This window comes from Gymnodraco acuticeps, unplaced genomic scaffold, assembly GCF_902827175.1.
Source record: "Gymnodraco acuticeps unplaced genomic scaffold, fGymAcu1.1, whole genome shotgun sequence".
Taxonomy (NCBI): domain Eukaryota; kingdom Metazoa; phylum Chordata; class Actinopteri; order Perciformes; family Bathydraconidae; genus Gymnodraco; species Gymnodraco acuticeps.
In genome coordinates, this window is record NW_022992090.1 from 25,353 (window position 1) to 36,706 (window position 11,354).

Here is an 11,354-nt window from a genome sequence, read left to right on the forward strand (position 1 = left end):
AGTACCTTTGTGTTAATCTGAACAATAAACTGGACTGGTCGGATCACTGCTGCTATCTACAAGAAGAGACAGAGCAGACTGTATCTGCTGAGGAGACAGGTATTTTGGAGTGCAGGGGGCACTACTTCAGACCTTCCATGACTCTGATGGCATAAGCAATCTTTTATGGTCTGGTCTGCTGGGGCTGCAACATCTCGGCTGCTGTCAGGAAAGTTACATGTAGTTTGGTAACAGCACCAGAATGAACAGGGTGTGCAGACACAGGAGAGCCGAGTCAAGGGTAAAGGAGCCTTGCATTAATTGTATTTATATTGACCCGAATGGTCTACAGATTGAACGGGACTTTAGTGGCACTAGATCTAGGAGTAGGCTGTCATTTTTTCACCTAGTTGTATCCCATAAGTGTGCATCTTACTGAGATTAAGGAGGTAAAACGATATTCCCTAGTCCTTGATAAACCAATCTGACAACATGAGACTTTCTGTTCTAGTTTGTTCTTAATGGCAACATGACTGCAACACATGCTCTTTGTACCAAAAGGGCAAAAATGTAGATCTGAAATACACACTTACATATAACAACAAAACAGTTCGACTTCCTAGCTGACAAAACTCCAACAAAGCAAACACAAAATGTGGTCATTGATCCTCCTGTTGTGTTCGGGTCAAATCTGACCGATGTACTACTTTCATCAATCAAAACTTTTTTGTTTTACATTCGATTGCATTAAGGTTTATGATCTCTTTCACAGTAGACATTTGAACATATACAATTGCTGATCAGCACTTTCATTGCATTTTTGATGATTTAGTCAACTTTTTAACACCAATGACCGCTATAAAGAAATGGAATTAGTAACCATCCGGATCAGATACAACACACACACACATACACTGTATGTGTTTCCCCCCCTTATGTGCCCATCCCCCCATGTGAATCACACCTGGCAAACACATACACACAGAAGTATTCTCTCCGCTATGTTTGACAAACCCTGTGACTATTCAAAACTGGATTCGGATGAGTCCACCCCGTCCCCCCCTCGCCCACCTCATCCCCAGAACTACACATGCTGGCTATTGTGTGTTTCGCAACATGTTCTATGGCACGTCTCTACTGGGAATTGTAGTTTTAAAAGACGTTTTAAGAACATAATAGGAAGTTGCCAGTATTACAACTGTGTACATCCCTGGAGGTTTAGGGGATAGGAACACTCAAATGTAAAACATATAATTAATAAATGGGTGAAAATGGCTTGTGTCCATAATGGGCAGCATTAATATATACCCACATGACAGCTAAGGTCAGAAGAGCTTTATTTAACAGCTGGTCTTATGTCTGTGACCCCTCCTGTTGTTAATTTATAAGCCTGAAACATGCACTTGTCAAGGTTCAGAGACACATTTTGCAAATATGGCAGTAGCCATCGATCATCTTAAGATAAGATATACTTTATTGATCCCAAGTTGGAAACATTTGCGTTACATCAGCATGTGTAACAGTTGTAAATATGCAGTGGTGTTTATTTGTAAATCATTTAGTATAATCACACAAATTCTGTGTTTTATATTGAATAATTCTGTGTTCTTTATTTATTGAATGTTCAATACCCGACAAGGTCGGAGATGAAAAACTTTGATCGCAGGTTCCTCAACAGTGCATTACAAGACATCTATCAATATGTGTGTACCTCCACCATTAAACTGTCGTATTCTGCACATTTTGTATACTATCTACATACATCTTATAAGAGTATAATACATAATATCAGTTAAAATAAGTGCTTACACATACAGTAGTTAACATTGCAGGAAAGCAATATATTAGTAGGCTACTTAGTCAGGCTTAATATGTATCTGTATAGCCTACCCCCAAAGCTTTTTTCTTATTCAAAAGAAGACCTTAACCTAAAGTGTTCTTTAATGTTTAAATAAAGCTTTATTAGTGTGTCTGTCTGTGTCTCCTATTAATATCTAATAATACAAATAATAACATTCAATAACGTGATTTAACCACTAGGTGTCCCTTTCTATCAGCTGTGCACCGTTATGGTGTAAATACAGCCTATCTACCAATTGGATCAAATATAAAAGTCAGCCGAATTAGTGTTAATACTGCAAGGAGACTTATATTGTGAAGAGAAATTGAAGATGTTGTTTAATTGCTGATATATTTATGATCCACGTCACATATTCAGTTTCGGCAGCAGTTATTCCTGTTTGTCTAGAAGTCTTCTCATCAGGGCTCTATAAATAGAGAACTACGGCAGATATGTAATATTTAATGCAGCCGAACCGTGTATTACAATGCCGTTATGTGATGACCTCCAAAGAGAAAAGCAAGCACACTCGGAATAAAGTATTATTTTATTTTTTTTAAACGTTTTCGGATTTCACATCAACAGGAAGTCCGGTTAACTAAAATGTCCGTGCGGAACAATACCCCAACACATTCCTTCACATTTTAATTTACATTAAAGTATTTCGTGAGACCTAAAATGTTTTTAAATATAATTATATATAATATAATTAATATGTTAGCTTATTCTGTGGTATGCATCCGTTTTTGTTTAGATGCTATGCCACTTTAGCTGTAACAAGCGGAAATGTCCCCGCTGTGGGACTAATAAAGGATTTCTGATTCTGATATGAGCCAGTTGAGGTGTGGCACAGGGTGTCGGAACTTGGACACACTTGTATGTTTTCTTATATGTAGCTGAATGCTGTTGTAATGGTACATTCAGAGGGTGTGACGAACATTGAGACTCCTGTGACAAGCTGGTTGATGGAAAATGAGTTAATTTTAATACAATTAGTTATGAGAAACATTAATAAGACAAGATATGAGCCAGTTGAGATGTTGCACATGGGTGTCAGAACTTGGACACAGCTTACATTGCCTCTTATATGTAGACGAATGCTGTTGTAATGGTACATTCCTAGTGTGGGAAACATGACAATAAATGTATTTTGTGAACTTGTGTACCTGTTTTACTTTAAGAAAGCCAGTCGAATACCTGTCGGACTATGGGTATTGGATAACATCTGTCCAGTTGGACGGAAGTGGGATAAAATAGTATTTATTTAATCAGATAACAGATATGTGAACATCAACAAAGAAATGAGTGAGTTGACACGTAAACCATGGTTTGTGAACTTCAATTCATATAGAATTTTAATGTTGTGTGTTTTTTTGCGCATATGTATCCCAGTTCACAAAGGGTAAACAACACACAAGTTCCAGGCCAATCAGAATGCAGATCCTGCAGCACCGGAGGCAGGCTTTACTGCACTCGCAATGTGACAGTGAAGGGAGAGTTCTGCTTCTGAAGATAATAACTCAGATAAAACCGTAATAACTCAATATAATGTTTTCAACCCTAAACGGCAACACTTTGTAGTTGTAGGTAGGTGTGAGTGTGAGAGAGGGCCTTCTCACGGAAAGCTGGTTGCTGACACAGAAGGACTCCCGAATAGGTGAATTGTGGTAAAGAAATAAAAAATAGAGAAAGTGCATCTCTGTCAGCAGAGCTTCTGTCAGTCAGAGGGTTAGGTAAAGGTTGAGATAGTTATCATGTGAGGAGAATTAACTAAAATACAATACATAGCAATGTTTGAACCAACCTTATGGGTTTGTTTTAAATACAAACATTTACATATTCCTCACAAGCCACATTTTTAAGGATTGTTCAAGGCAATTCATTCCAGAATGTTCACTTAGTTCAAAGAAGCAACATGCATAGTAAGATAACAACTTTTTTTCACATTATTTGAAGTGAGAGGTTGTGTGTGAGAGTGCACACAATGTTATTGGTTGACGATAACTGGCCTCTGGTCTTAATACTGGTAGGAGAAGTTAAGTACATTTCAGTCAATATCATGGTGTGTGACATTAACAAGAATTCTGACTGAGCAGAGGTATGTGTGTCTGTGTGAGGGAGGGTGCGTCCGAGTGTGTGGGTCAATTATTGTAAATGTTTAGATGTTCATGTTCTATGTGTGAGAGAGAGTGGCACACAGAGGAAGAGACTGAGGGAGCACACAGAAAGGAGAGAGAGAGGTGGGGGGGACATACACCCAGCATGTGTGCCTATGTGTATGATGTGGCTCTTTGCAGTAACGCAGGGAAATTATTGGCTCTCAACCTCTAACTGGTTGGCCACCCCTGCTGTACACCCTAGTGTCCTTCAGGGTAGGGTGGGGGAGAGAGGCGCTGTACCCCAGCGTCCTTTCCTCAAGGAGGGGGTAGGGTGGGGGAGAGAGGCGCTGTGCCCCAGCGTCCTTTCCTCAAGGTGGGGGTAGGGTGTGTGTGATGTCCTCATCAGGGTCTTCCTCACTGTCATCACTGATGTCACTGTCTTGGTCATGGTTCTCCACAGAGTCATCAGGCCATTGAGGGGCATTTGGTCCGATTGCCAGGCTGTAGGCCGAAGAAAGATGCTGGATGTGTGTGTCCACGTCAGCAAGTCTTTTCTTTAGAAGACTAGCTAATCCATCTCTCCCTTCTTGAGTCATGTCTAGGGAAGAACATAGAGAATAGAATAGTGAAAAGGCATCTCATTTTTGTTACTAGTACACACTGTGGATGTTAAGTAGTATTTGGGTGTGGTATCATGGAATTTACCACTATGTCCTCCACATGACACATGTTGCATCTGCATCCTGATCTTGTCAGCCTGACTTCTCAGATAAAGGCAGTGCTGCCTCATCTCCCTCACAATTATGGCCCTCTCCTCCACAAGTCTCCTTTTGCCCATGTAGGCATCGAAGACTTTTTTTTGGGCCAAAATGGACACCGATTCTGAAGAGAGAGGAACAGCAAGCATACCATTACCGACCAAGACATGCAACAGTAGGATAAGTGACCGGTCATAGTCCATTGACTGGGAAGCTGGTGTTATAGGTCTTGCTTAGTGCCAGAAAATAAACATATTATATAAACACAAACAAGAGAAGCTCTTACCATCACTTTGCACTTCCCATGGCCATATTAGACTGTCTGTTGTTTGCTGTTCTGCAGACAGTCTTCTCTCCACCTCTTCTTCCTGGATTTCTGTTTCAGGAGGCTGTCCGGTGTTGTACTGGCGTATTGCCGCTAAGAGTTTGGTTTTTTCCTCCCTTAACCTTTTGCGACGCAACTGCCGAATCTTATTGCTGTCTATATGACGTAATAGTAAAAAAGATTACAGAAACAATGTTCAATGGAATTTTTTAATTACATGACTGCAACTGAATAATAATAACTTACCAGTCTGTCTATAGAGGCAAGCTTTCTTTTGGCACAGCCCTAGAAATAGCTGCTCAATGGACATCTGGAGACTGATTGTCGCCTGATGTGTTGTCTTGGGTAAATAACAAGAAACACAGTTTGAGAACAAAGAAAACATTGGTGTTAATACTATACGTTAAATAACAATGTTATATTATCAAGTTAGGAAACAGCATACCGTTTGTTGCCCAGTCTCTAACATCATTAACCCATTGTTGGACTTTGTCCTCAGGGCATCAAAGCTCTTCGCAGGTGTCCTTCATTTTTTGAGTCTCACCCTCCAACATTGTGATTGTCTGTTGTAAAAAAGATGTTGCAGATACAGATGTATTTTCAAGATTTTCACCCAAATTTCCATAACTTTTCATGTCTTGAAAACAGTAATTAATCATTCAAACTTTTCCAGACCTGCGCAAGCACTCAGTATCCAACACTTTACCAGCTTGGACAATTATTTGTTTGTGACAGGTTTGCACATTAGCCTTACAAATCTAATCTTGTCATGCCTATGCTTACATGGCCAATTACCTTGACATATCTCTTGGCCAACACCACATGAAGGTTTTCCTGCTTCCGTCTGTTCCATCCCATTGCATGGACAGTCAACATGTCATTGCGAGCTGTTTTTAAAAGTAAAATTGAGAAGCAGATAATATAACTTGGGTATTTGGAAATCAACTCATAAAAACTCTAGTACTGTTGAAACAGACTACATCAAAGACAAAGATAAAGTAAAGTAAGAGATGGATAATAACTTCAAGACAGAATTATGTTGGTCTAATGACAAGAGGACATACCTGATTTTGTCATGTACTTAGTTGTGATGGCACAACGTGACAGAAAGCTGTTCACCATCTCCACTTCTTCCCCGGCCGTCGAACCAGCACCCTCCAAATTTCTCCCACTCCACACAATCTAACAAGTACACATATATTATATGTCATAGATGAATTAAAAAAAATTCTTACAATCACAATAATATAAGAGTGGGCCTACCTCACACTTTGTGGAATGGGCCTTGGCATGCATGACCGAGAGAAACGGTTGCATGCTCAGCAAATGTCGCAGTTCTGGCATTGTCTTTGCCACTTTCTCGAGGTAGGGCCAGTATTTACAAGCAATATCTGTGCAATAAAAATGCACGTTTGTAGCTTGAAACTGCGTTTGAAGGAACAAGGGGTAGGCAAATATTTCTCCTCTGAACATGTTGAGAGCTTTCAGTAGCACTCCATGTCTACATACAGCCACCTCTAACCCCTCTTCATCAAGCCTGCTGGCTCTTTTTGCTGTCTCTCGAGCAGCTGACCACTGGCTGGTACCACATGTACCTTTTCCTGGGGTCTACAATTAAAGACATTTTAATGTTACACTCTCAAAACAAGTAAAGGCTATAAAAATGATAGGAAAAAAAATGTTGTGCTTACACATTTTACATTTGTTCTGACTTTGTCAACAAAGTCTGTGACAGCCGAGTCTTCCATGATGAACGGCCCTTTAAAAAGTGGTTCATCGATCCTAAATTCAAAAATAAATATTCAATTCATTATTATCATCATTGATAGGCTACTTCTTAAATTCAATTGACATACAAAAAAGATGTACCTCTGTGACTGTCGGAAACGGTACTGTTTCCTATTCCCATCCACTGACACAGCCAACATTTTGGGAGTACAAGCTGGGCATGAGAAGAGTTCCTCACACGTCATTTTCTGGCACTCGTACTGGCAGGCCATATACTCCAGAAAGCTTCTTTGGAAGACATCTCCATGGATTTTTCCTGTCTGGAAGTTTGAGAAGCAAAATTGTTACCTTACACATGTCAGAATAATACGAGGAAACAGGAAGACTTTCACAGTGGTTGGAGGCAAGAGGGGGGCTATTAGGAGTATCCCTAACACACGATATCCTGAAAAGTGAAGGTCAGGTTAGGATTGGCAGATGCTGGAAGAGAAGGAACATTATTTCAGCTTTTGTCATATGCACCATGACTCTATACAGTACAGTACAATACAGAATCCCATTTTTTCCCACAGAAGAGCACAATGTTTTTCATCATACAAATTGTGTTCTTCAGTAAAGAACAAAAGTTGGATTATGATATGTTTGATCTTATACAGTATGTCCTACATCTACCAGTGCTAGGTTTTTAGCTCTAATGTAACACTAGTTAAACTACTTTCAGTAACATTGTAAGCTTTTCAATTTAGTTATTTTGACATAAACATATTTCCAATCAACATATTTCATCTACACAAAATAAAATGCATCCTTTCACAATGCCCTCTACTTATGCAATACTTAGTGAAAGTCATCTTACCCTCCCATAATGCTGTGTCCTCCGTTCCAGCATCTGTAAAAAAGCCTGTCTGGACAAACCTGGTGCCACAGTCTTCAGGTCCTCAAAAGATTTGAAGACATCCGTGGAATATAACGTGTCTCCGTTCACAGAAGCTGGCCAGTAACCGCTTCTAATGAGGTCTCCTCAATCAGGTGTCCATTCATAATGGCATATGTTGCACACCCTCTTGGGGAGATGCAAATCATAACGCCCTAATAACAAACACAGTTTAGTAAAAACAATCGCATTCATTACCTGTATTAGGGTGACAAAAAGAACACTTAAAATCATACCATTAATGCAGATGAAAATGACAGGCCTGCCTATAGACTCTGTAACACCTTCAGGGTCACACGAGTGTGAAGGCCTACCAGTGGGCAGAAGACGATCTGTGAAGAGAGGTTAAAAATATGTCTTAAACTACCAGCACATTAGGAAAGTTATAAAATAACCACTTGGGGCTAAATTGTGTTAAGTGAAATACCTTGGTGTCTCAAAGTGAACATGTCATTTGTCTTGACTAGTGACATTGTTGGGGGAATACATTTGAAATATCCTTCATTGAAGGACTCCCTGTTATGAAGGGTGTGTATGCTGTGTTTAGAAATGTCACAGTCATGACACAACCATTCAAGGGGCATGCATTCTCTGCAGCGAAGGACCGCAGGAGCGGAGCAATGTGAGCATCTCCTTTCCGGTACCATAGTTGAAGACAGCTGTCCAAGTGATGGGACCTTGCCTTTTGCCACTCCAATTGGGCAGCACTTTGGCGCAGGCACCATGAGGAAGAGGTTGATGGTTGATCAACCAAAAGCTCCTGCAATTGCTGAATCTCATCTTCTGGAAACAAACAAAAAAGAAAATGTTCAGCATCACAACAGCGTACTCATATTGCATCACGTATTCGTTTGATGTTATGTTGACACATTTCCTAACTTTCAATGATAGTAAATTTCATCCTACCAAAAAGCTGAGGGGGTACTGCAGAGGTTGCTCCAGCTGGTTCCACAGTCACTGGACTGTTAATGGCAACAGTTCTGGCTGAAAAAATAAATAAATAATAATAGATATATTGATAACAGATAATAATTACAGAGAACAGGAGGCAATCGCAGGCAAATGTTATGCATTAAAATAGTTCTAACAGTTCTAACCAACTCTAACTATTTATTACAATAGCCTATTTTTATACGTACGACGGAATAACAGATATTTGTTCAATACCTCTCTAAGCTGAAACATGCTGTACCAATCATGTTGCGAACAATCAAAACAAAAATGATATGTTAATCATGAATACCTGTATACATGCACAAACCTTTAGTACGTCGGCAGGTTGCCCCACTTCTGCTCCTCCTTTTTAGAGGACACCCCTGAGCATCTTTGCCTACCCAGCGGATTCTGCTCCTGCTAGATGCTGCTCTGGCCCTGTCTTCTTCCTCCTTCAATAAAGTAGTCATGCATTACCACAACAAGCTGCTTTTCATTCCCAGTGTATTCCTATTCACTTACAAGCATTACAAAATTACAAGCACATAATCAGTCAACCTAATCAGTACATCGGGCACAAAACCAATACAATTGAAATAAAAAAATGTACCTTCAGTTGTTTACAAAGTAAATCGGCAAGGAAAATGGCGTCTTCCATTTCAGGAACTAGAAATCAAAACACACACAGGTGTGTGTGTGTTTGCGTGCATATAAATACAAAAGAGAAAGTGGTAAAGAGACAGAGATGAAGATGGTAAAAATGGGGAGAAAACAGGAAGAAATGTAGGGAATATAGCTCTGAGGAGGGAGAAGAGAAGAAATTGAAAAAGGCTCTTAAAGGTGCTGTTTGATCTTTCTTTGGTTTGGTATCTGTTGAAGGAAAAAAATACAGTGAACACTTTAGAATGTATGACAATTTACAATCTCACATATCATCAACAAGCTTTAACATTGGGGGTAATTTACGAGTTAAAGCACTAATCAATCAGGGGCGGACTGGAACAAGGACAGCTCTGAACGTTTTGTCCTAAATAGGACCACAACAATCAGCGTGCAGTAACAGTCTGTAGATGGTTGTCATGACATTTCTTCACAATACTATTAGTTGCCACTGTATGCAAGTATGACAGCCACAATAGGCATTTTTCCAAGCTTTGTATACAGTGCCAAAAGTATTTAACTCAACATTTTCTTACATTCACTTTTTTTCCAACACAGCATTTACATTGTTAGCAGTTATGTTTTGGTGTACTTCTAAAGGTAATTGTTCTAAAGGTTCTTATTATACATCCATGGTCTGTAGTTCCTTTATAGCATAACGTTAGCGTTTTGCTTCTGGCCATTAGATTTATGATTTGAAAATTATAAAAGTAGGGTAGATATGTGGAGATTATCCGGCTGAACAAAACGTGCATTTATCAAGCAGGTTCGTTTTCCACAGATCTTATTTCGAGCTATTTTCCAAAATCCTATGGAGAAATCCCATTGACTCTGAGACGAGGGAACCAATAGTTGTAAAATGCTAACTCACTTCCGGGTTGTAGGACTCATCACTGCACGATATCTCCGGTCAAGTAAAGCTAATATGTGTTTAGCTAGCTCGTGCTTTAAAAAGATATGTAACTACAACTGATTTACTTGCAATAAACATTAAAATATTGGAGGCATGCGGTGCAGCACATTACCTGCGAAGTTAGACAGAGAGGAGGTTGTAGCCGATGTCCGGTGCGTTCATGGTCATCGGATAGTAATCGGTAGCATGGTGTTCACTTACTACGCGACCGCACAACGTAATGTACAGTAATTCCACAACCACATAAATGGATTAACATCGATTTAGCTGGGGCAACACAAATAAATAAATGAATGAATCTACTGGTTTCATAATTTGAACCAAAAGTGGTGCATTTTGCACTATTTTTATTTATTTTCTTATAATGTCCTATTTATATTATGTTGCACTGTTGGAGGAGCTCCGGATCTAAGATTTGAAATGCCAAAATTACACTGTAGCTAGCATCTGATAACAAAAAACCTTGACCCTTGAACCTTAGTGGTGTTTATTTTTCACGGAGTTCAGTTGCTAAGCGATCACACAACGTCACGTCCGGTATTTCCACAACAACACAAATTGATTAACATCGTAGCCTTTGTTTCTGCTAAAAGAGGTGTCGACCAGCTCGGGCCACAAGAAAATCGACGAAATCGAGTGTGACGATTAAAAAATAAATTAAAAACATCTAATTTTGACAATAAAAACCGACCAATAGGCGCGGTAGACCATTTGCTTGGCACTTCCGTGTATTTCTCCATGTTAACAATACCGTGTAACTGTCACGTTTGAAGGGGATTAACATCGATGTAATACATGAATGTAGCCTTTGTTTCTGCTGAAAGAGGTGCCGACCAGCTAGAGCCACAAGAAAATTGGCGAAATCGAGTGTGAGGATTACAAAATAAATTAAAAACATCTAATTTTGACAATAAAAACTGACCAATAGAGCCTTTGCTTGGCACTTCCGGGTATTTCTCCACTGGTTAACCTGGGTTAACAATACCGTGTAACTGTCACGTTTTGAAGGAAAAAAACCGTGACATATTCACGTTTCCCAGCATGGTAAATCGTCACATGTTCACGTCTTGCCGTGATACCGGGTTGCTCAAAAGAGGGGCAGACGACAGACTGTTTATTGTTTTTATTGTTTTTCTTTTCATTTGTATTGACTGCGCCCTTGGCTTCAAGCCTGGAAATGACAGT

General features: G+C 39.6%; 2 protein-coding genes and 1 long non-coding RNA gene across 4 annotated transcripts; all 3 read right to left on the reverse strand.

The window, feature by feature from the left end:
• Window positions 1–3,953: 3,953 nt before the first annotated feature.
• LOC117537441 lies at window positions 3,954–5,470 on the reverse strand. Its single transcript, XM_034202654.1, has 5 exons — window positions 5,447–5,470; window positions 5,248–5,341; window positions 4,963–5,157; window positions 4,624–4,800; window positions 3,954–4,516 (listed from the first exon to the last, which is right to left on the reverse strand). Exons 1-5 carry the CDS (start codon window positions 5,468–5,470, stop codon window positions 4,287–4,289), a joined length of 720 nt encoding a protein of 239 aa, XP_034058545.1. The 3' UTR covers window positions 3,954–4,286.
• LOC117537491 lies at window positions 5,283–6,779 on the reverse strand. 2 transcript variants are annotated; one of them, XM_034202725.1, is made up of 7 exons: window positions 6,693–6,779; window positions 6,473–6,609; window positions 6,272–6,353; window positions 6,066–6,183; window positions 5,797–5,888; window positions 5,447–5,564; window positions 5,283–5,341 (listed from the first exon to the last, which is right to left on the reverse strand). In XM_034202725.1, the coding sequence occupies exons 1-6, from the start codon at window positions 6,747–6,749 to the stop codon at window positions 5,505–5,507; spliced, it is 546 nt and encodes a 181-aa protein (XP_034058616.1). In that variant the 5' UTR covers window positions 6,750–6,779; the 3' UTR covers window positions 5,283–5,341; window positions 5,447–5,504. The 2 variants fall into 2 exon arrangements, with proteins under 2 accessions (XP_034058616.1, XP_034058615.1); XM_034202724.1 differs by having other exon boundaries at window positions 6,265–6,609.
• Window positions 6,780–8,323: 1,544 nt separating this feature from the next.
• LOC117537440 lies at window positions 8,324–8,956 on the reverse strand. Its single transcript, XR_004567719.1, has 3 exons — window positions 8,925–8,956; window positions 8,570–8,647; window positions 8,324–8,446 (listed from the first exon to the last, which is right to left on the reverse strand). It is a non-coding gene; the product is annotated as an uncharacterized LOC117537440 (long non-coding RNA).
• Window positions 8,957–11,354: the final 2,398 nt, after the last annotated feature.